The sequence below is a fragment of the Choloepus didactylus genome, chromosome 5 (assembly GCF_015220235.1).
Source record: "Choloepus didactylus isolate mChoDid1 chromosome 5, mChoDid1.pri, whole genome shotgun sequence".
In the NCBI taxonomy this organism is placed as follows: domain Eukaryota; kingdom Metazoa; phylum Chordata; class Mammalia; order Pilosa; family Megalonychidae; genus Choloepus; species Choloepus didactylus.
This window is the reverse complement of record NC_051311.1, coordinates 49105380-49131297: the sequence shown is the minus strand read 5'-3', so window position 1 is coordinate 49131297 and position 25918 is coordinate 49105380. Positions and strand designations below refer to the sequence as shown.

Here is a 25918-nt window from a genome sequence, read left to right as displayed (position 1 = left end):
TTGAATTTTGTCAGATGCCTTTTCTGCATCAATTGAGATGATCATGTGGTTCTTCTGCTTTGATTTATTGATGTGGTGTATTACATTAATTGATTTTCTTGTGTTGAACCAGCCTTGCATACCTGGAATAAATCCCACCTGGTTGTGGTGTATAATTCTTTTAATGTGCTGGTGGATTCGATTTGCGAGTATTTTGTTGAGGATTTTTGCGTCTATATTCATTAAAGAAATTGGTCTATAATTTTCTTTTTTTGTAGTATCTTTGCCTGGTTTTGGTATTAGGGTGATGTTGGCTTCATAGAAAGAGTTAGGTAGCTTTCCCTCTTCTTCAATTTTTTTGAAGAGTTTGAGCAGGATTGGTACTAATTCGTTCTTAAATGCTTGGTAGAATTCACATATGAAACCATCTGGTCCTGGGCTTTTCCTTTTTGGGAGCTTTTTGATGACTGACTCAATCTCTTTACTTGTGATTGGTTTGTTGAGGTCATCTGTTTCTTCTTGAGTTAATGTTGGTTGTTTATGCTTTTCTAGGAAGTTGTCCATTTCATCTAAGTTGTCTAGTTTATTAGCATATAGTTGCTCATAGTATCTTCTCATTATCTCCTTAATTTCTGCAGGGTCGGTAGTTATATTTCCTTTCCCATTTCTGATTGCATTTATTTGCATCTGCTCTCTCTCTTTTTTTTGTTAGCCTAGCCAGTGGTCCATTGATTTTATTGATTTTCTCAAAGAACCAACTTCTGGTTTTGTTGATTCTCTCTATTGTTTTCCTGTTCTCAATTGCATTTATTTCTGCTCTAATCTTTGTTATTTCTTCTCTTCTACTTGCTTTGGGGTTAGTTTGCTATTCTTTCTCTAATTCCTCCAGGTGAGCAGTTAACTCTTCAATTATTGCTCTCTCTTCTCTTTTAATATAGGCATTTAGGGAAATAAATTTCCCTCTCAGCACCACCTTTGCTGCATCCCATAAGTTTTGATAAGTTGTGTTTTCATTGTCATTTGCCTCGAGGTATTTACTAATTTCTCTTGTAATTTCTTCCTTTACCCACTGGTTTTCTAAGAGGGTGTTGTTTAGCCTCCATATGTTTGTGAATTTTATGACCTTCTGCCTTTTATTTATTTCCAACTTCATTCCATTGTGGTCTGAGAAAGTGTTTTGTATAATATCAATATTTTTAAATTTGTTGAGACTTGCTTTGTGACCCAACATGTGGTCTATCCTAGAGAGTGTTCCATGAGCACTTGAGAAAAAAGTGTATCCTGCTGTTGTTGGATGTAGTATTCTATAAATGTCTGTCAAGTCTAGTTCATTTATCATACAATTCAACATGTCTGTTTCTTTAGTGATGCTCTGTCTAGATGTTCTCTCCATTGATGAGAGTGGTGTATTGAAGTCTCCAACTATTATTGTAGAGGTATCTATTTCTCCTTTCAGTGATCACAATGTTTGTCTCATAAATATTTATGATTGTTATGTTTTCTTGATGAATTGACCCTTTTATTAATATATAGTGTCCTTTGTCTCTTTTAATTGTTTCGCTTTTGAAGTCTAACTTGTCTGATATTAATATAGCTACTCCCACTTTTTTCTGGTTATTGTTTGCATGAAATATCTTTTTCCAACCTTTCACTTTCAGTCTATGTTTGTCCTTTTGTCTAAAGTGAGTTTCTTGTAGACAGCATATAGATGGGTCCTGTTTTTTAATCCATTCTGCCAGTCTGTGTCTTTTTATTGGGGAGTTTAATCCATTTACGTTTAGTGTTATTACTGTGAGGGCAGTACTTTCTACTACCATTTTGTTTTTTGGAATTTATATGTCATATCTTATTTTTTCCTCTCCTTTTACCTTTCCTGATAATCTTCATTTCTGCACTCTTCTCCAACTCTCTCTCTCCTGTCTTTTCCTATCAGCCTGCAGCACTCCCTTTAGTATTTCTTGTAGTGCCGGTCTCTTATTCACAAACTCTCTCAGTGTCTGTTTGTCTGAAAATGTTTTAATCTCTCCCTCATTTTTGAAGGAAAGTTTTGCTGGATATAGAATTCTTGGTTGGCGGTTTTTCTCTTTCAGTATCTTAAATATATCATGCCACTGTCTTCTTGCCTCCATGGTTTCTGCAGAGAAATCTGTACATAGTCTTATTCACCTTCCCTTCTATGTGATGGATTGCTTTTCTCTTGCTGCTTTCAGAATCCTCTCTTTGTCTTTGACATTGGACAATCTGACCAGTAAGTGTCTTGGAGTAGGTCTATTGGGATCTATTCTATTTGGGGTACATTGTACTTCTTGAATCTCTAATTTTCTGTCTTTTATAAGAGTTGGGAAATTTTCAGTGAATATGTCTTCTATTACTCTTTCTGCCCCTTTTCCCCTCTCTTCTCCTTCTGGGATACCCATAACACGTATATTTGTGCGTTTCATGTTGTCACTCAGCTCCCTAAGACCCTGCTCATATTTTTCCATTTTTTTCACCATCTGTTTTGTGTGTATGAATTCGAATGACCTGTCTTCCAGTTCACTGATCCTTTCTTCTGCCTGTTCAAATCTACTGTTGTGTCCCTCCATTGTGTTTTTCATCTCCTCCATTGTGGCCTTCATTCCCATGAGTTCTGCCATTTGTTTTTTTAAGTTTATGAATTATTCTTTGTGGTCATCCAGTGTCTTCTTTATATCCTTCAGTCTTTTGCTATATCTTCCTTCATTTCATCGAATTTATTTAGCATTAGTTGCCTCCACTCCTGTGTCTCAGCTGAGCTATTAGTTTGTTCCTTTGGCTGGTCCATGTTTTCATGTTTCCTGGTATGGCTTGTTATCTTAAGTTGTCTAGGCATCTGATTTTCTTGATTAGTTTATTTTGGAGCTTGTTTTCTATCTTTTACCTAGTGGTTTTCTTGTTGGTTGGCTTTGTTCTCTGGCCTCTGTTATTCAGTTCAACTTGTTCTAGACCTCTAACTTAGGTTCTATTTAGTTGATCAGAATTTTTCCCCTCTTGTTTTTTCTGTTTCTTGCTCTGCTTCTATGTAACCTTGTTGTGAGTGGGTCTCCTCAGATATGGTCGACCCTAGTCAGATTTTCCCAGTCTAGTGAGGCCCAGGTGTCATTGGGAGGGTATGGAGTTTTCCTGAGAATGAGACCCTCCTATGAGGCCTTTAGAATTGGTGCTTTTCCTCTCCTGTCCAGCAGGTGGCGCTTGCCAGCCCGCAGCTCCCCCACCAGTGTAAGGAGGTATTTAGACTTCAGTTCTCCTGGTGACTCTGATCCTGTCGGGGGTGTGGCTGACTGAAGCCGGAATCTGAATTCCAGCCCCTGGGGTCTGAGTTCCCAGAAGGAGGACTGCCAGTTGAGCTGGACCTCCCTCCACTCTCCCAATCCTCAGAACTCCAGTTGTCTCTCAGGGGCACTATTCCCTTCTCCCCTCTTCTCTTTGGGGCCTCTCCCGCTAGATTCCTTGGTCGTCAGCCTGAGTTGCCAATTAAAGACGGGGGTGGAGGCCTTCAGTAGTGAATAGGGAACTCAAAGACACTGTGGGTACTCTGTCTCCCCCCAAGCCTAGCCTAGTCCCTCAACCTGGGCTTTCCGATAGAAAATAACCACATATATTACTTTTACATCAAAAAAAAAAAAAAACAAAACAAAAACAAGAAAAAAAAAAAACAAAAAAAAAAAAAGTGTCTTTTAAAAGTCTTTCCCCAGCCTGGAAGTTTTGTCAGTGTCAGAATAGAGCATTTAAAGATATGCTTTGGGCTATTGTCTGATAATTACTCTCCAGCAGCTTCACTTCCACCCTTGCCGGGGGCTATTGAAATGCAAAAAGATAAGGGCTCAGTGAGATGCCAGAAGGGACAAAATGTAGGGGAAAAAAAATGGCTTTTTTGGAGTCTGGGAACGGGTGCCCGCTTTTACGTGCCCCCACTTCTCAGAGCCCAGCCCTTCTTTAGCACCCCAGCTCCCAAAATTAGTTAATTAATTTGTTAATTAATTCTGCAGTTGAGGCTGGGTTGAGCCTCCCTTCTTGCCCTCAGCAGATTGCTGTTTTTTGTCCCCCCTCCCCCCCCTTTCAGGGAGCAGGCAGCAAGACAGTCTGTGAGGTCTGGGTGGGGAGGGGCACCAGACCCCTGGTCCCGGGAACTTACAATGTTCCCTGCGATCTCAGCTTTTCCTCCCATTCCAAACTTGCATCCAATGTGTGACTGGTTACTGGAGACCCTGAAAACACTGTTTCATATAGTTCTTGGGTAATTGCCAGCTGCTCTAGGGGAGAGACGAAATTCTGCTCCTCACCACTCAGCCATCTTGCCCCGCCCTCTCTCTAAACTTTTTGAATTGATTCAGCATTAGTTTAAATTCCTGTATCTCAGTTGAAGTGTAGATTTGTTCCTTTGACTGGGCTACAACTTTGTTTTTCTTAGTGTAGGTTTTAGTTTTCTGTTGTTTAGGCATCTGGCCTCCTTGGCCACCCCAATCAGGTTTTCCCAGACGAGAGCAGGCTCAGATTGGAAGGAGGAGATATTCAGTATCCGGTTTCTCTGATGGTGTGTCTTGGAGGATTGCCATACCCTGTGCTTTTCTGCCCAGCAGGTGGCGCCTGCCAGCCTGTCACTCCAGACTGGTATAAGGAGGTGTGGCCTGCAGCTCTACTCCCCAGGTTCTGGGGTCTGGCCCTGAAGGGAAGACAGGTAGTATAGTTGGGCCCCACCTCTTTCCTCTTGGGAAGCTATGCCCCCTAGAGAGAGGTCATTGGCATATAAATAGATTCTTTGTTTCTCTGACTCTGCTGTCTCCCCCCTTGTCTGGGTCAGAGTGGAGTGCTGGGAGTTTAAAATGTCTGAGGCTTTCTCTACTGTAGAGCACTGCAAGCCAAAAACAGTTGAGGCTTTCTCCACTGAGCCGCCCAGGTTGAGAGAGAGAGAAAGGGACAGAAAGTCCCCAGATTCACCCATTGGCCAGAGATAGCACCCGATCCTTTGGGCTCCCCGTCCCGAGACAGATACGTACCCTGACTCTCCAAGGTTTTTTGTTGCCGAAAGCCTCTGTCTGCTTGTTGGGGATTCGCTGTCTGTATTGAGCAGTTAACATTGAAACCCCAGTTGGATCTGGGCTGAGGTACACTAGCTTGTTCAGAGAGTGCTGCTCTCTAGCATCTCCAGGCTTCCATGAGGGAGGGGCTCTTGGCTCTCAGCTCATGTCCGCAGTTTTTTACTTAAAGATTTTATGCTGTGACCTTGGGCATTCCTCCCAATTCAGGTTGGTGTATGATGAGTGGACAGTCACGTTTGTCTCCCCGCAGTTATTCCAGGTTATTTACTTGTTCCTGTTGTTTATTAATTGTTCCAGGGAGACTAACTAGCTTCCACTCCTCTCTATGCCACCGTCTTAGGTCTTCTCTGTAATAAGCTTTAAGATCAGGAAATGGGAATCCTCCAAATTTATTTTTCTTTTTTCAGGATGATTTGGCTATTCAGGGACCCTTCCATATAAATATAACGATTGACTTTTCCATTTCTGCAAAGAATGTTTTTGGAATTTTGTTTGGGATTGGGTTGTATATAAATCAATTTGGGTAGAATTGACATCTTAACTATGTTTAGTCTTCTGATCCATGAACATGGAATGTTCTTCCTTTTATTTAGGTCTTCTTTAATTTCTTTTAGCAGTGTTTTGTAGGGTTCTATGTACAGGTCCTTTACATCCTTGTTGAGAGTTATCCTAGATATTGATTCTTTTGAATGCTATTGTAAATGGAACTTTTTTCTTGATTTATTCTTCCGATTGTTTATTACTTATGTATGGAAACTATTAATTTTTGCTGTTGATCTTGTACACTTCCTTATTGCTAAATTCATATATTTGTTGTGGGGTTTTGTTGTGGATTTTTCAGGTTTTCTGTATATAGGATCGTGCCATCTACAAATAAGCAAAGTTTTACTTCTTCTTTGCAGTCTGGATGTTTTTTCTTGCCTAATTCCTCTAGCGAGAACTCCAGTATAAAGTTGAATAACAGTGGTGATGGTGGGCATACTTGTCTTGTTCCTGATCTTGGAGGGAAAGATTTTAGTCTTTAACCATTAAGTAGGATGTTAGCTCTGGATTCTTCATATATTCCCTTTATTGTGTTTGGGTAATTTCCTTCTATTCCTGGTTTTCTAAGTGTTTTTATCAAGAAGAGGTGCTGGATTTTGTTAAAAGTCTTTTCTGTATCTGTTGAGATTATCATGTGGATTTTTTCCTTCATTCTGTTTCTGTGATATATTACATTAATTGATTTTCTTATGTTGAACCACCCTTTCATACCAGGGATAAATTCCATGTGATCATGATGTATAATTCTTTTAATGTGCTTTTGGATTCCATTTGCTAGTATTTTGTTAAGGATTTTTCCATCTGTATTCATAAGAGATATTGGTCTGTTTTTCTTTTCTTGTGATATCTTTATCTGGCTTTGCTGTAAGGTGATGTTGGCCTCAAAGAATGAATTAGGGAATGTTCCTGCCTCTTCAGTTTGTTAGAAGAGTTTCAGCAGGATTGGTGTTAATTCTTCTTGGAATGTTTGGTAAAATTCTCCTAGAAGCCATCTGGTTGGTCATGAGCTATTCTTTGTTGGGAGGTTTTTTATTACAGATTAAATCTCTACTAGTTATTGGTTTGTTGAAATCTTCTATTTCTTCTTGTTTCTAAGAATTTTCCCATTTCATCTAGGTTCTCTAATTTACTGGAGTACAGTTGTCCTAGTATCTTCTTATAGTCCTTTTTATTTCAGTGAGGTTGGTAGTAATGTTCCCTTTTAATTTCTGATATTTGTTATGTCCTCTCTTTTTCTTCAGTCAGTCAGTCTAGCTGAAGGTTAGTCAATTTTTTTTTGATATTTTCAAACAACCGACTTCTGGTTTTGCTGATTCTATTATTTTTTTTGTTCTCTATTTCATTTGTCTCCATGCTAATCTTTATTCCCATCCTCTGCTTGTTTTGGGTTTGATTTGCTCTCTTCTAGTTCCTCTAGTTTTGAGTTTAGATCTCTGCTTTGAAATCTTTCTTCTTTTTTTTTAATGTAAACATTTTGAACTATGTATTTCTCTCTCAGCACTGCTTTGGCTGCATCCCATAAGTTTTAGTGTGTTGTGTTTTCATTCCTCTCAAGATATTTTCTAATTTCCCTTGTGATATCCCCTTTAACCCATTGGTTGTTTAAGAGTTCATTGTTTAATTTCCACATATTTGTTAATTTTCCATTTCTCCCCTGTTAACTGATTTCTAGCTTCTTTCCATTGTGGCTGGAGAAGATACATTGTATGACTTCATTATCTTTGAATTTATTGAGACATATTTTGTGATGTAACATATGGTCTATCCTTCAGAATGACCCATGTGCACTTGAGAAGAATGTACATTCTATTTTTGATGGGTAAAGTGTTCTATATATGTCTATTAAGTCTAGTTGGTTTAGAGCATTGTTCAAGTCTTGTATTTTCTTACTGACTTTTCTCTAGATATTCTATGCATTATTGAAAGTGGTGTATTAAAGTCTCCTACTATTAATATAGAACCATCAATTTCTCCCTTCAAATCTGTCAGTATTTGCTTCATATATTTTGGAGCTCTGCTCTTAGGTGCATATATATTTATAATTGCTACATCTTCTTGCTGAATTGATCCCTTTTAACACTATATAATGACTGTCTTTGTCCCTCATAACTGTTTTTGACTTAAAGTCTCTTTTATCTGATATTAGTATAGCTACCCCAGCTCTCTTTTGGCTACTACTTGCATGGGATTTTTTTTTTTTTCCATTCTTTCAGTTTCAATCCACTTGTGTCTCTGAATATAAGTTGAGTCTCTTGCAGACAGCCTGTGGGTCATGCTTTTTTATCCACTCTGCCAGTCTCTGCCTTTTGACTGGAGGGTTTAACCCAGTTACATTTAAAGTCACTACTGATACTGTAGGACTTTGATCTGCCATTTTGCTATTTAGTCTTTGTAAGTCTTATACCGTTTTTGTTCCTCTATTCTTCTGTTAATGCCTACTTTTAGATATATATTTTTTATATGTTTTACCATATTGAGTGCCTTCTCATTTCTTGATATATTTTTCATATATTTTCCTTGTGGTTACTATGGAGTTAAAATTTAACATCCTAAATATATAACAATCACATTTGGTTTCATATCAACTTAACCTCAGTAACATGCACGTATACTTTTCCTATACCCCTTCATGGCCCCGCTTTTTTTTTTGTACTTGTTACCAATTATATCTTTGTACACTGTATGCTCCAAATCATGGATTTACCTTTACATTTTATGCATTTGCATTTTAGTACCTGTAGGAAGTAAGAAATGGAGTTAATACCAAAAAATACAATTCAATAGTACTGTTTATAATTATACAAATAGACCTTTACCAGAGGTCTTTATTTTTTTATGCCACTTTGTATCACTGTCTAGTGTCCTTTCCTTTTAGTCTGAAGAACTCCCTTTAGCATTGCTTGTAGGGCAGGTCTAGTGGTGGTAAACTCCCTCAGCTTTTGTTTTTCTGGGAATATCTTAATCTCTCCCTCAAAATTTTGAAAGAAAATCTCACTACATCTAAAATTCTTGGTTAGCAGTTGTTTTCTTTCAGCACTTTATATACTTCAACCTGTTTCTTCTTGACTCAATAGTTTCTGATGAGAATTCGGCACTCAGTCTAATTGCGACTCCCTTGTACATAACACCTTGGTTTTCTCTTGCAGCTTTCAAAACTCTGTCCTTGTCCTCTGCATTCAATAGTGTGATCAGTATATGATGGGATATATTTTTATTCATGTTTATCCTGTTTGGTATTCTCTGAGCTTCTTGAATGTGCATATTCATGGATTTTCTAAGTGTGGGAAGTTCTTTGTCATTATTTCTTTGACTGTTCTTTCTGTTCCTTTCTCTCTATCTTCTCCTTCTGGGACTCCCATAATGCATATAGTGGTACACTTGATGATGTCCCAGAGGTTGTCTTAGCCTATTTTCACTTTTATTATTCTTTTTTCTTTCTTTTCATGGTATCAACAGGGTGTTACTCTCTTCAAAGTTTCTAGGGGAGAATCCTTCCTTGCCTCTTCCAGCTTCTGGAGACTCCTGATATTCCTTGGTATGTGGCAGCATAACTGCTACCTCTGTCTTCATGTGACCTATTTACATGGCCTTCCCCCTGTGTTTCTGTGTCTTCTTGTCTGTCTCTTATAAGGATATTCATCATTGGATTTAGGGCATACTCTAATCCAGGATGATCTTCTCTCAAGATCCTTATCTTGATTACATCTGCAGAGACCCTATTTCAAAATGAGGTCACATTCATAGGTACTGGAGGTTAGGACTTGGACATATCTTTTTGGGGCCACTATTCAACCCACCACAGATGTAGAGACAGGTACGTAGGTTTTACAGAAACATGGAGGATTTGTACAGAGTAATATACAGGACGAGTTTATAGGATAAGAGATTAAGAGGCACAGGTGAAAAACAGCCTACTAGAAAAAAAACATTAAAAGCAGGTGGTTGGAGAAGCATAACTATGCGAGGCTGAAGCTGTATTCCTGGGTAGTGTGGGTGCTGGATAAAGGGCGTGGGCATAAGCCTATTTCAGGGAATGCTTTGCTACAAAGAACATATTTTATTTTATGATCAGGGTTCAGTATTTTACCTCTTCAGTGTATTTAAGGTAATAACTGTGAAGCATCAAGTAAACTATGAAGGGTTATCTATATGTTAATTATTCTAAAATATTTACTAGTTTGTGTCCTCATTGCATAGTATACATATATTTTGTTAATGTTAGAATGATTTGCTGAGAGTGACTGATGGGGAGGGATGCAGGGAGCAAAGCAAAATATGAATATTTGTGTATCTTGGGTGGTGGAGGGAGGAGAACTGTAAGTCTCTTTTGCCACCTGAGTAATAGTGGAGCAGTGTTATTCAAGCAAGTGGTGACTGAGCCTGGCTGTAAAGGCTGCCTCATAGACTGGATTTCATAAAATCACAAGGGACTGGTCCCCTAAAATCTTTGCTAGAGAACAACGTGGACTTTTTTGTTCTTCAGTTTTAGATGAGCAGCATTGATACTTCCTTATGGATAGTATTTTCTTACTGCAACTTACTGCTCTATGAAGTTGAGGGATTGTTTTCTATCCTAGCTCTAGGAGAAAGTCATTAAGCAGGCTTGGACTGCAACTGGGCAAAGAGCAGAAGGTTGTTTATTTTAATTTAGTTTAGTTCAGCCTTAAGTGTAACAATAGATTTGAATTACTCTCAAATGCAAAATTCAAAGTCTTTGATGTTAAAAGGATCTAGAGAGAAAGAATATAGGTAAGATAAGTTTCTTCTTTTAAATTCTTTTCTATAAATTGGATAGTGATCATCTTTTCTGAGTATTGGTTTTCTTAGCTGTCATTAAGCAGCTTGAAGTTATTATCTTAACAATATCAGCAACATGTGCCAGCACTGACACTTACGTAGAGAAGATTCTGGAGCCCTGCAGGCAAACAGAACAATGTGAAGTGTTCTTATGGGATTGTGGCATAAACACATTTTAGAGACCTTTTTGTTAAATAGATGAACATATTCTTTCAGATGAGCATATTCTGACTTTCATTTTCACAAGCCAAAGTATTGCCTCATGCCCAAAATTTCCATTTATAATATAATTGAGTGTCTGACTGTGATATAAAAAATGAGGTGTTTGGATAAAACAGTAGCAGAAGCAACCTAACTATTTCTGACAAATGATCCAAGTAGTTTCTACTGGATAAGAAAAATGCAGGATATGTGTATTAGTTTTCTATTGCTATCATAAAAAATTACCACAGGCTTAGTGGTTTGCAACAACACAAAGTTCGGTAGATTAGAAATTCAACACAGCTCACTGGCTATAATCAAGTTATCAGCAAGGGCTGTGTTCCTTTCTGTCTGCAGGGGATGATCTATTTCCTAGCCTTTTCCAGTTTCTAGAGGCTGCCACTTTCCTTGGCTTGTGGCCCCCTTCCTCCATTTTCAAAGCCAGCAACATTGCATTTCTCTGACCATTCTTCATAGTCCCGTCTCCCTCTGACTATAGCCAGGAAAGATTCTTTGCTTTTAAGTACACGCGATTAGGTTGGACACACCTGGATAATTCACGATAATCTCCCATTTCAAGGTCCTAACCTTAAATCACATCTGCAGAATTCCTTTTGCCATGTAAGGAATATATTCACAGGTTCCAAGCATTAGGACATGGACATCTATGCTAGACTATTACCCTGCCTACCACAATATAGAAGTACTTGAAACGGTATCATTCAGAGAAAGTAGTCTTCACATGCGCCCATGGTTTGTTGTCAGGTCTTAAAGAAGCTTTTACTTGGCATTTTGCAGGGGAGAGGTACATATTTTTTTTTAACAATTGTTTCATTTGTTTGGCTCTTAACCTACTATTAAAAGCTAATATTTATTCTCTTGTTTACTTTGGTAGTGATAACCTACTAAGGAGAGCAGCCTGTCAAGAAGCTCAGGTAATGCCGTTTAATGTCATAAAATTAAAGCTTACCTTATCTCTATTGTGGAGAAAACTGAAGCTATTCCAGGGGACTTGCATAGTGCCTTGCATCAGTACAGTTTGGCTATTTTTTTCTACTATCAGGGGATGAATCAAGCTGAGAGCCAACTCTGAGTAGAACATAAGGAAGTTAACCATCTGTTGAAGAGCAGTTCTAGTGCCCACCCATTTAGACTTGTTTACTTCCCAGGAACACATAACTGGACTGGCTGGAGCTTTGGGAATTTGTTCATGTCTGCAGTTGTCCTTTGAAGATCTGGGTGAACCCTGAATCATCCCCTAAGGATATCGATTCAGAACAGGTGTTACCTCTAAAAGTTAACTCTTTTTTTTTTTTTTTTTTTAAATTCGGTTTTATTGAAATACATTCACACACCATACAATCATCCATGATATACAATCCATTGTCCACAGTATGATAACATAGTTATGCGTTCATCACCACAGTCTATCTCTGAACATTTGCCTTACATCAGAAAGAACCAGATAAAAGTTAACTCTTAATTAAAGCTCTTGATTCATATTTTTAAAGCCCATCTCTTTAGCTCAGCTTATTCATACCATGTGCTAATTATTATCTTAGTCACATGATACTATATTTAATTTTCCATTTATCTGACTGTATTGTTTGTAATTGAATTGTAAATCCTTTTAAGTTTAACACCACATTTTTGTTCTTCCCTCCCCCTCCAAATTTGTACATATACCTGCAGATGAATTTCCTTACTGAGTTGCCTTTTTGTTGTATGCCATTTAAGCGTATGATGTCAGAGATACCAAAAAAGAAACATGAAAGTCATAAATGTCAAATGAATGATGCATTTAGTAGGAGACAGTGGGTGGCAAACCATATGTTTATTTCCTAAATGTTTTCATGGATGACAATAACAATAGACACTATTAATAAATTCATCTCTTTAGTGATTATGATCTAAGTTTTAAATTTGCCTTTTAAGAACTTAACTACTTTCTTGTTTAAATGTTTTATTTCACATGGCTTTAAGTTGTTTTAGAAATCAATTCAAGTAATTGATTTGGGGTTAGAAGTTTTGGAGATAGATGTAAATTCTAGGCCTATAATTTTTTAACTGAATATCTTTGAGTCGCTTAATCTTTCTGAACCTTGGTTCTTTAATATGTAAAAATGGAATTATGTAATACTTCCACTATTTCTGAGAACTAAGAATAATGTGTGTGAAAGTGGCAAATATTGGGTGCTTAGTAAGTATTAGATTTGTTGTCCTTTATTATTTGATGCTATTTAGTTGCCATAAAGTTTGCAAAGAAGGGATAAATAGAGTATTAGGTTGAATTTTTATATGTGTAATGGTATGAAGATTAACTGGTAAACACTAAGATTCCTTATGAATAAATTTTAGTAATAAATTGAAGGAGAAAAAGATTGTACTCTGAAAACAAGACACACAGTTTGAACTTCCTTTTTGACTGACTATGGCCTTACTGGTCATGTGTATAAACCTCACCATATCTTGTAGAGAAAAAAAGGTGACTTACTCCTAGTAGGTGAAGCAGAACTTTTTATTCCATTATAGAAGTTTTTGTTTGTTTGTTTGTTTATGGTATTTTTATTAATAAGAGATCATGAAGGGACATTTTTTCTCACAGAGTAGATACAGTATCTGCTGACCATTTTAAAATATGGTCACTAACTGAGAAAGAGGGCATTTATTTAAACTTCTTTATTTTTCCTTTTTAGGTGTTTGGCAATCAACTCATTCCTCCTAATGCACAAGTGAAGAAGGCAACTGTCTTTCTCAATCCTGCAGCTTGCAAAGGGTAGATCAGTTTATGATTTGTTATATATTTGGTTTTCCTAAGGAGAAAAAAATAACAGAAATTTCAGGCATCTAGTAAGGTTGAAAGAATTAGGTTCAGTTCTCTTCTGTTAACAAGATTCAGTTATAATGTAGAAATAACAATTAACAATAACATAATTATAGAATAATTGTTGTTTAACAATCTTGTTTAATTGAAGTTTAATAATAACACACTCAAAGAAGCCTTTTCTTGGAAGTAGTACCATTGGGAACAACTGCTCTGCTGCCGTGGCATAAATCGTTAGGCCATCTTTTTATGTACTTCAGAGATGGCTAACAGTACTGTGGGCTTGGGTGGTCAGAAACATTTTTTTCCAAAAGAAGTGAACCTTGAGCTATGTCTTGATGGAAGCATCAAGTAAGAAGAGGGAGAACGCTTATTCTTATTGGCTGAGGAAATGATCATGGGCCTAGAGACAGAAGTGGCCTTGTTATGATAAAGTACAAGTCTGTAAACTGGTCTGCCTGGCCTGAAAGGGTCATCAAGGGAATTGTGGGAGTTAAAGTATGATGAATAGTTGTGGCCAGATTGCAAATGATAAGGTTACTATTTTCTGGAATAAAACTCGGGTTATTAAGTCAGGATGTTTCTCTAATTGCTTCTTGGGAGCTAGTGAGCATGGCTTTGTAGATATGTGAACAAACGATACCTTATTTCCTTTTAATTCAGTAGTTTAACATTTTTACCTAAAGGTTGTCTAAATTGGCTTCCTTACCCTGTCTAATTGAATCATGTTTGCCTGACTTTGTTAGAGCCTCTCCTGTTCCCCATGAGCACTCCAATCATAATGTCTATTGATCACTTTCATTTAATACTGCTACTAAATGCAACCAGCAAATAAATGGGTCCTGACACAATGCAATCAAAATATGCAAGATAATCAGTTAAATAGTCAGTGATGGCTTGTGGTAGAAGGTAGCAGAGAACTCAATGTGGGCTTTGACTTCTTAAATCCTCAGTTTATTCATCTTGTCAAAAGAAACAAAGTTGCCAATATAATCAAAGCTGCAGGTTTATTGAAAGAGAAACTCTTGAGCAGAGAGATTTCAAACCTGGGAAATTGGAGTGCGAGTCTCAATAGCCATCTGGTCACAGCCGTCTGGTCATAACCACTTAAAAAGGAACTTAGAGGATTTTCAAGTGTGAAGTTAAAATACTTGGTTGACATTTAAGTTTCTTATTACATAGGAAGGTCTTACACACTGGGGAACAGATGTGCATGATTAGTGTCATATACTTATCCATTTCTGATACACTATCTCTACTGGACCCAAATTGGCTTAATACTAAGTGCCTAAGTGTTGTTCAAACTGCAATTTTATGGGAATGTTCTGCTTCTTGGAAAGTCCCATCCCTGTAATCAATTGTTTTGTCTTTTGAAAGATCCCTGTCCTTTCTTGGAAAGGGGTCACTCCTGGGAAATGCCCAAGGCAGGCAACCATTTTATTTTATTTAACAGTATGTAAAATCAGAAAAGTAATAGTGCGTTCCTTGTAAAATTACCATATAGGTTATGTCCTTTAGGATTAAATGAGATAATGCCTATGAGTGTTTAGTGTCATTTCCAGTGCATAGTAAGCACTCAGTAAAAGAAATATAAGCAGCTGGTATTGTTACTATTGACCTATATGCTGGGTTCAAAACATTCTCTGCTGTGCTCTGCCATCCTTCCCTGAAGCTGTACCTCTCCTTCTGTCTACTTTAGTATAACTGTTCTATGTCCTATGTCCTATTGCTTTAGAAACCTAGTAAGTTAGTAACTTGGTAATTTCTGATGAAGAAATTTATGGTTATTTAAGCCTACTTCTAAGATGCATTTATAGTTTTACTTTTAATGCAAGTTAAAACTGCACTTTTACTTACATATGCATTTTTAAAGGTGGGTCCTTTGTTTGAAGAAAAGCTGAAACTACCACTAAACGAAAGTAGCTTTCTTTTCTTAAAGGCATTGTCTCCTTTAACAGGTTGAATCCCTGCATGCTCCTAGGAAGCAGCTACTCTGAAAATTCAGCTTTTTTAAAAAATAGTGCTTTCTGTATTTAACTGTACTATTTTTGTCATCTTGGCTCTGCCCTGATATATAATTTATAATTTATCATGAAGCTATTTCATTATGTAGTACTGGTTTAAAACTGCATAAGAGCTTTAAGAAATAAGATAATTGCGGGTTTAGCATTAGTAAATAATACATTAAAGAGTAATTATTTTTTGTTTGTGTGTGAATTTGGAAATTGCTATAAGTACATAAGGATTTTATTTATCCCTGGTGCTATTTCACCCTTAATTATATAATAAATAATGCATTTCTTACTGGTAATACTTATTCTTTAATCTTTCATATGGAACACTAGAAGAAGAACAAAATTTTAGAGATTTTCTATACCCATTGTGTCGTGAAGTGTTCAAGTCTTATTTCTTAAACTAACTTAGAGGAGGTTACAGATTTGTTGTGACTGATGGATAGGTCAGTTTGAGACTTCCTCTAGAGTTTGCTTCTTGGATATAGAGTTGATCCTCTTCCAATTGATTCTTTCTTTCTTATCAGTCCAGTAATGAAAGCAACCCTGGGTGGAGAAATGTTTGTAGTATCACTAGCTCAGCCCTTTATTGTTGGGTTAGGGATCCCAGAAATGGTAAACTGGAAAGGAGAAATTTCCATTTGGCCTTTCATGCCCATTATAATAATCATTCAGAGCAGTAGAAAAGGAAGAGGGTATTTGTTAATTTGCTAATTACATACTCAGGTAGGCCTTTAGTTTGAGACATTCTTTTTGATAGTTCTTATGAAAATTTGTTCAAATTTATAAGGAATGCCCTATTACTTTTCTGATTTCTTTTTAGTTTAAAATTTAAAGAATGTTGCATTTGATCTGTGTGTAACTATACATGCTCCTCATTAGCAACTTTTGCATCTCTTTCTAATAATAAAGACTTCAGAGTCAAAGTATTGGTAAAAAAAAAATGTTCTTTTATGGAAAGAGGACTGAGCTAATGTGAATCTAAAAGTTAGATGTTTGACATGGATTGTTTTGGAAATACTAGTTTTTCTTTTTCTTTTTCTTTCTTTTTTTTTTTTTTAACTTGTGTGATAGTTGAAAATAACTTGGGTAAAAGACAGGGAACCTAGTTGGTATGTTTTCAAATGTATTCAACTTTGAAACTATACCTCTGGGAAGGAGAGTGAGGAAGAATATTTTCCCTTGATTCCTAAGCTGTGTTTTTGAATCCTGACCTGAATTGGACAAGAGTCACCACCAGAAGGATGTGCACAATACTTCAGAAATATGAGAAATATACAAACTCTTATAAGAGCTGTGTAACTATTTCTCTCATTACCAGACATCAAAATGGTGGCTTTTGCTTTTCCTCAGAGTTTATATATATACATTAGGGGAAGTTTAGTCATTTGTGCATTAACTCATCAGATGCTTATTAAGTGCCTTCTAAGTGTGCTAGACATTATCCTAGATACCAGGAGAGTCAAAGGATTAAAAAGATTTGGTGATTGCTTTTGCAAATCTTCCAATATAGTCCCAAAGACAGTCTTGCAAATCTCTAATCATCATTCAGTGTGAAAGATATTAACAGATATTTGTATAAAATGCTAGGAGAACACAGAGAAAGGCTGAATGTGCTTGAGAGTTTAGGACAAACTTTTGATCAATTATCCTATAGTTAAATTAGATAATTTCTAGCATTTCCCTTTCCTAGCAGAAATTCTACCTTTATGGAAAAGATTTTTGCTCTGTCTCCAGGGATTTCACTACAGATTTAAAACTCAAGAAATGGAGATACCCCTAGCATTTGAAATTACTAAAAATGATTGATTTCTCTCCAAAAAGCTAGGTATACTGAGTTAGAATTAAGCAGTGATTCTGTTTGGTTCAATCTCTTTCCTCAGGCCCTATGAAAATGTTACAGTAAATATATCCCCCTCCTTCTACCACAAAACATAAATTCCATGAGGATAAGTATTTTTGTCTGCTTTATCATGTTGTATCCCTGCCTTCTAAACCTGTGTCTAGCACATAGTAGATGCTCAGTAAGCACTTGAATGAACCAAACATTGTTGCCTGAGTGGAGCCATATCTAGTGTATATTCGTACTCAAAGGGACCTAGACTGTGAACTCTAAGCATCCTAAATGGGTAAGAGCTTACAGTAATAGACAAGGGGCAAATCCCTGGAGGCTCCAGAGTGAAAGAGTCTATTTCTCTATCCATGGTAATTCATTACTCATTGTTAAACTTTCTGTATTTGAGCAAAGGAAACCTGTGCTCCATAGTCTATTCTTTTATTTTCTGGGCTTTTTATTCTCCCTGTTGAGGAATTCATGTTAAAATATTTGTCTTTTTTTCCTTTGTCTACAGTAAAGCCAGGACTCTATTTGAAAAAAATGCTGCCCCAATTTTACACTTATCAGGCATGGATGTGACTGTCGTTAAGGTGAGAACAGCTCAAAAGTGTTTATTTTACCCTGGTTATTTCAAAATACAAGAGCAAAGAAATCAGTGTTGTGTCCTTGTTCTGATCGTTAATAAAAGCAATTTTGATCTTTCAAAATAGCTGGCTTTTCATTTTCAGAATAGGATTAGATTGAGGCATGGAAAACTTGATACCTTTCATTTGAGAAATAGGATATGGGATTATTATCTCTTGGAAGATGGAAGCTGTTATACCTGTCAGAATTCTTTTCCTGAAAATATTAAACCTTCAAGTTAAAAGAATTTAATTTCTTGGTAGTTTCACAGATAGGTAAACATTTTTCTTTCTGGTTGAGGAATTTTAAATTGTAAAACTTAAAAATTTGTAGAGATTTAGGTAAGAGAAAAAGGGTACAAAAATAAGTTAGTACTGAAAGTAAAAAATTGCCAATGAAGAATTCTATATCTGGAAAACAGTCCTTCAAAAATGAGAGAAAAATTAAGACATTCCCAGCTAAACAAAAGCTGAGAAACTTCATTACCACTAGACCAGTCCTGTAACAGATACTAAAGAGAGTTCTGCAGGTTGAAAGAAAAGGACACTAGACAATTGAATAGGAGCTGCATGAAGAAATAAAGATTTCCAGTGAGGGTAACAACATGGGTAAATATAAATGCCAGTGCTATTGTGTTTTTGGTTTGTAATTCCACTATTCACTTCCTACAGGATCTAAAAAACAAATGCGTAAAATATAATGATAAGTCAGTGGTTTTGGACTCATGATGTACAAATATGTAATTTGTGACAAGAACTACATAGGGGTTGGGGGAACATAGTTTGTATATATTATTGAAGTTAAAGTTGGTATCAGAGCAAATGAGATTGCTGTAGATTTAGGATGTTAAATTTAAGCCCTGTGGTAACTACAAAGAAAATATTGAAGAATATGTAAACTCATAGAGACAGAAATTAGAGTATAGGTTACCAGGGTTGAGGGCAGAGGGAATGCATAATGAGTATAAGGTTTCTGTTTGGGGAGATAAGAAAGCTTTAGTGATGGAAAATGGTGAGAGTACCATGATATTGTGAATGTGATTAGTCCTATTGAATGATATACTTGGGAGTGGGTTAAATAGGGAAGTTTATATTGTATATATGTTCCCACAATTCAATAAAAAAGAGTGAACAAAAAAAATTAGGAGTTGTGCTATGTCAGAGGATGCCTCAAGATTCTACTTTGTTGACTTTGAAGTGAAATATGAATGGGTGTATATGTGAGTGTGTATTTGGTGAAAATCACTCTGTTACTGTGCTTATAATGTCTGTGCTTATCCTATTTTTAATCTTATACATAGTTTCAGTAAATCATAGAGATTAAAAGGTCTTTTAGTCCAGTTTACTATTCATTTCGTTTCTCAGCTGCTAAAACAAATATACAATAGGTTTGCTTAAGAGCAGGAATTTATTTGCTTACAATTTCAGATTGAGGATTGGTATCTTCGGCTGGTTGACAGTCTTTGGGGTTCCTTGGCTTTGTCACATGGCAATGCACATGGTGGTATCTTCTTTCTCTTCTGGGTTCCATTGACTTCCAGCTTCTTGCTTCTCCCATGGCTTCTCTCTGTGTCCAATTCCTTTGCTTATAGGGACCTTAGCTATATTGGATTATGGCCCACCTCATTCAGTTTGGGCACACGTTAACATCTTCAAAAGTCCTATTTACAAATGGATTCACACCCATAGGAACAGGGGTTGGGAACTGAACATGCCTTTTGTGGGGGACATGATTCAATCCCTAACAACCGTGCAGTGTTGAACTCTCTTCTCCAACTTCTCTGAAACATGGTCTTCAAGTTTGTGCACCTTCAGGGATAGAAGAAAGGGTAAGAAAACGAGCATTTATTTGAGTACCTGTAATGTACCATACTCTCTACGTATGATAGGACTTAGAATGGTTATATAAGACTGCTATTTTGTATTTCTTGAATGTTTAGTAGAACTCACAGGTAAAACCATATGGACCTAGAGCTTTCTTTGAGGGAAGATTTTAATTATATATTAAATTGCAGACTATTCAAATCCTATTTCTTCTTAAATTAATTTTGGTCAGGTAAATTTTTCAAGGAATTTGTTCATTTCATCTACGTTTTCAAATTTATTGGCATAAAGTTGTTCATAATATCCTCTTCTTAACTTTTAAATTTCTGTAGCATCTGTAATATACCATTTTTTTTCTTAATATTATTTTTACCTTCTCTGTTTTTCCTCAGTAGTCATGTGTGGTGTTAGTCAATTTAATTAATCTGTGCAAGGAGCCATTTTTTTGGCTGTTGATTCTTTCATGTTTGTTTCATTAATCTCTGGTCTTGTCTGTATTCTTTCCTTCATTTTGTTTTCTCCTGCTCTTTTTCTAACATTCTAGCTTGGATATTTAGTTCACTAATTTTCTCCCTTCTTTCCTATTGCACGCATCTAAGGCTATAAATTTCATTCTATAAATATTGATTCAACTGCATCCTATAAGTTTTGATATATAATATTTTCAATATCTCTAAATATTCCATCATGGTTTTTGTTTGACCTGTAAGTTATTTAGACATGTTTTAAGTTTTCCAAATTTAAAGTTTTTCTAATTAATTTTTTTTGTTAGCGATTTCTGATTTAGTTGCTATTATGGTAAGAGAATGTGAACTGTGTAATTCCATTGTTTTAAAGTTCATTGAGACTTTTTATGGTCTGGCATGTGATGTGTTTCCACAAATACTCTATGCATTCTATATGTTCCTAAAAAAAATATCCATCAGTTACTGGGTACTTGTTCTATATATGTCCATTCAATCAAGTCTGTTAATTCTGTGGTTCAAATCTTCTGTGTTTTCATTGTTTTTTATCATCTGTTCTATCTATAAATTATTGCAAGAGGAGTGTTAGAAGTCCCCCACTGGTTGTGGTTGTCTGTTATCTCTCTGTATTTTGCTTAGCTTTTGCTTTTTATATTTTGAGGCTATAAGTAGGTAAACTCTTAGAATTATTTTATTTTTCTCATGGTTTGACCTTTCATAGAGTGAATCTCTTTAGTGCTAGTAGTTCCTTTTGTTATAGTCTACCTTACCTGGTATTAATAGTAACTATATGAGTTTCCTTTGGTTAGTTTTTTGCCTGGCATAATTTTTGCGTCCCTTTACTTCTAACATTTTTTGTATCCTTATATTTTAGATGTATCCTTGGTGAAGTCATGAAAACAGGATATTTTACAAATCCAATTTGACTGTCTTTCAACTGGACTATTTAGTCCATTAACATTTATTGTAATTTTTGATATATTTTTGTTTATTTCTGTATCAATTATCTAACATATCAAACTGCCTGCAAACATAGTGCCTTCAGACAGCAACTGTTTTTCTGTTTATGATTCTGTTGGTCAGCAGTCTGTGTTTGGGATTCTTCTTGTGCTGATTTTGCTTGGATTCCTCAGTGCCATGACTGAGACTGTATGGTCTAAAATGCCTTCATCACGTATCTGGCAGGTTGATGCTGGTTGTTGTCTGGCCCATGTGTCTTCACTAGTCATCTTCACATGGTAGCTGGATTCCCTGGAGTAAATTACAGACATTATCTCATTTTACTCCTAAATGCTTCAATATGCATTTTGAAAAAAATAAGGATACTTTTTTTTACATAAACACAGTGTCATTATAAGCAACAAGTATAACAATTCTCTAATATCGTCTAATGTTACCTAACTCATGTTCAAATTTCTTGGGAACCATTTATTATTTTTATAATTTAAGATATTTATAAACTATATAAAAGTACTAATATGTGCTTTATAAAACATACATAGAAAATAGATATTTAAAAGGATGGGATTAAAAATTGTTATAAGTACCATTGTTTTCTTATGTTTCAGTAGAAACTGCTGTTTTATGCTGGGTTTATTTCCTTTCCTTTCTTTTAACTTTTATTTTGAAATAATTTCAGACTTACAGAAAAGTTACAAAAATAATGCAAAGAACTCCCATATGCACTTCACTCAGATTCCCCAAATATTAATATTTTACCATGTTTGCTCTATCACTCTTTCTATATATACATACACAAATGCATAATTACTATTATTTTTCTGAAGTGTTTGAAAGTAATTTGCAGAAATGATATCTATTTATCCATAATTATTAATATTTTCCAAAAACAAGGATACTGTCTTACATATAACAGAATAATTATCAAAATCAGGAAGTTAACATTCATGTAGTACTATTACCTAATCTATAGAATTTAAATTAAATCAATTGTTCCACTAATGTCCTTTATAATAAAAGAAAAAATAAGTTTTCTGGTCCAGGATCCAATCTAGGATCACATATTGCATTTAGTTGTCATGTCTCTTTAGGTAACTTTAATCTAAAAAAAGTTCCTCAGTCTTATCTTTTTCTTTCATGGCCTTCATAGTTTTGAAGAGTTCAGATCATTTATTTTGTGGAGTGTCCCTCAATTTAGGTCTTGCTGTGATTTGATTCACGTTATATGTTTTTAGCATAAATTCCACAGAAAGAATATTGTGTCCTTCATATTGTGTATCAAGTAAGGAAGTCCTGGGAGCTCTTTAATTTAAATTATTAGCTTGAGTTTTTCAGATTACCCAGGTAGCACATACTTGGGTCTTTTACTTTTGTGAGGACCAGCTTGAAGTCATGAATTCTAAGGGACGATTCCTCCCTATCCCTAACCTTCCACCCCTATCCCCCAGGATGGGAATAAGGGTAGGGATAGGTCAGCTTTATTTCTAATTCATCTGTAAACTCTGCACATACCCTTTTGGATCCTGGCTTTTTTGGTGGAGTGTGAGTCTTCTACTAGACTTCCCACCTTGAGCAGGTTCTGAGATTCTGTCTCCTTTCCTTATAATCTGGTGAAGTTTTGAAAACCAAAGTTCAGGTCTGCCTGGTTCACTAGATGCCCTCAAAGCATTTATTATTTAGGTGTTAGTTTTTGACTTGAGTATTTCTTACTTTATTCCAGTTTATCTGTGCATCAAAGATGTTTTTAATATTTTACTCTACAGCTTTAATGTTCAATGGCAGGGTACCTAGTCTACCATTCTGCTAGAAATGGAATTGTAGCACTTCAGATTGTCAATTTATTTAAATCACAAAAAAAGACCACTGAAGTTGAGTGTTATCTTTATTTTATGAAGGAGGAAACTGAGAATCCACGCATCCAGAAACCTGCCCAAAGTTATACAACTAATGGTGTCAGAGCTGGGACTTACACCCAGATCTGTCTGACTCTAAAATGTGTTTTCTACCTTGAACTCTTCCTTCCACTTGACATAAAACTTACTACACTCCAAGACAATCTGTTTCATCTTAGGATAGCACTGTTAGAATAGTCTTCCTTATTTTGAGAAGAAATCTGTTTCCCAGGAGCTTTTACATATAGGTCAGTAGTTCTTAACTGGCTGAGTATTAAATTATCTGGAGAGCTTTTAAAAAATATCAGTCCTCAGGTCTCACTCCCCAAGTGTGACTGATGTGGCGTGTAGTCTAGGCACATCAGTGGTGAAAAAACTAAACAAACAAAAAACAAACCCAGGTGATTCAAATGTGTGGTTGGACTGAGAATTGCTAGCCTCAGTCCTAGTTCTGTCCCTTGAGGTCTTGTGAAACAAGCCTTACCCTTCTGTATAATAGTCTTTGGAATACATGAAGAATGTTATCATGACCTTCTGCCTTCAGCCTTCTTCAGTTTAAACATCTCCGTTTCTTCACAAGGGTCATGTTTTCAATTCTGTCACCATCTTGGTAGTTCTCCGGAATGTTCTCTAGCGTTCTTCTGTTCTCTTAAACTGTAGTGCCCAGGATTGATGACAACATTGCAGATATGGTCTAGCCAGGGAAGAGTACAGCAGAACCAACAAGTCCCTCATTCTAATGCTATTCTTCTTTCAAGTAGCCTAAGTTCACACTTTTGTTGTTGTTGATGTATCATGTTTTTGACTCTTACTGGACTCATGGTCCCCTAAAGCTCCTGTGTCTTTTTTCCTGTGTACCATTAAGGCACTTTTCATCCTCTCCTGTTTTGGTGCATTTGGGATTTTCATCCCAAGATCAGAGCTCAAGTGTATTATCACTAGTAATTTAATCTTTTCAATATGGTCTGTTCTTTAAGCCTGTCAAAATCTGTTTGAATTTTGGTTCTTTCATGTATATACCTATTCACATTTATTAATTTTTTTGGCAAATATTTATTGAGTGCCAACTCTGAGCCAAACCCTATTCTAGGTATTGGAGATGCAATCTGAACAAAACAAGCTCCTTATCTGTCCTCAAAGAACTTCTATTCAGAGTCTGAAAGGAAGGGACATAGAAAAGCAACAAGGATACAAATAAAATTAAGATTTGCTGATGGTAATGAGTGTTAAAAGAAAAATACAGCAGTTAAGGGGACAAAAAGTAATGGAGTTTGTTTATTTTAGTTCAGGTGGTCAAGAAAGGCTGGTCTGAAAAGGTGTCCATTAAAGAGAGACCTGAAGGAACTAAGTGAATCATGTAGATACTTGAGGGAAGAGAATTTAGACCAGGAATACTGCAGTTTAAAAAAGCTCTGAAGCGGGAGTGTTCTTGGCGTGTTTGAGGAAACATTGCATTTGGAGTGAAATGAGCAAGGGAGAAAAGTGACAAAGGATGAGGTTAAGAAGTAATGAAGGGCAAGACCATCAGCTTTGTATCAGTAAATTTCATCTCCATTATTGATAAAATAATGTGTGAGAAAAGACTGAAAGGAGAGCTCTAGTGAAATGTCACTAGGAATCTACAATTTGACATCACTCTATTAAATCTAGGCGTTCAATTCGTAACTAATTCACTTAATTGTATTCTAGAATATTGTTTCCACATTTCTCCACCTTGTCCCCAGGGATATCATCAAATAACTTGCCAGGTACCTTGTTGTAAACCAGATACAATGTGTTTGTCTAATTTCCCAGATCTACTAATCTAGTAATCTGTCAAAGAAGAAAATGAGGTTAGTCTGAAATGACTTGTTCTGAGCAAATCCATGTGGATGCCTAATGATCACCTATTTCTGGGTACTCACAAACCATCCTTTTACTTGGGATTGACAATATATTCTTTTTTTTAAAAAATCAAATATTTGCAAATATATAACTATAAAGCCAGTTATTTAATTTTTAGGACAAAAAGTAGGATTATTCATCATACAATTGAATGGTATTAGCTTAGGGGCTTCCTTTTCCCTTTGTATTAACCACAAATTAATGTTATGCTAGAACTTGTTGACTCAGATTCTTTAACCCAACTGAAATCCAAATATTTAATTTTTGCCTATTAGAATTTCTAATGCAGTGTTAGTTGGAGAGAGTGATTTTTATTTTAGTATTAATTTATGTTTGCTTTCAGAGGTGTACATATCATTAGTGGGTTAAATGGTTCATTTAAGTCTGTGCATGTATCTGAGATGAAATGACCTCAGTAAAAATGTTAAGGCTTAGGTACTGCTTTGTGACTACTTTGAATCATACTTGTATTTCTTAACAATAATAACCTCCTTTTATTTAATACAGTACTTCCTATGAACAGTTACCTTGCTCTGGTTGCCTCACATACTGCTTTACAAAGTACTTCAGGCAAGGAAGCTGTTATTACCCCTCACCAACATACATAATTTCAGTGATAAGGAAATTAAGATCCAGAGAGTTTAAGGCTGCTCAGCTAAAAAGTAGCAGAGTTGGGATTTAATCTAGTCTCTTGGGCTCCCAAATCTGCGCTCTTTTCATTACATCTGCTTCTCCCCATTTGCAATTCACTTGACTTCGTGCATTCGGATGAAAGGCACTGGATGAATGATATAATGGAATTGGCACTGGACTGGAAATGAGTGCTTTCACTAGCTAGCTGTATAAACTTAGACAAATCACCAAGTTTTCTTATTTGTAAATAAGGAGCTGAGTGGATGGTTTCTGAGTTCCGTTCCAGCTCCAAATGTCTATAATTACTTAATTTCTTTGATAGTTGTTTAGTTTTTCATGTCTATCAATTGTGTAAAATTTAAGAAGAGACTCAATGTAAAACTTTAAA

The 25918-nt window shown here is 36.0% G+C and overlaps 1 protein-coding gene across 8 annotated transcripts in view; it reads left to right on the top strand.

Annotated features, from left to right (window-relative positions):
• AGK (acylglycerol kinase) overlaps positions 1–25918 on the top strand; it is a 95646-nt gene that overhangs the window by 31683 nt on the left and 38045 nt on the right. For all 8 annotated transcript variants that reach the window (XM_037836005.1, XM_037836008.1, XM_037836004.1 and 5 more), the window contains 3 exons: positions 11473–11512; positions 13274–13353; positions 17765–17840. In XM_037836005.1, coding sequence (XP_037691933.1) covers positions 11473–11512; positions 13274–13353; positions 17765–17840 — 196 coding nt within the window. The remainder of the gene's footprint in view (positions 1–11472; positions 11513–13273; positions 13354–17764; positions 17841–25918) is intronic.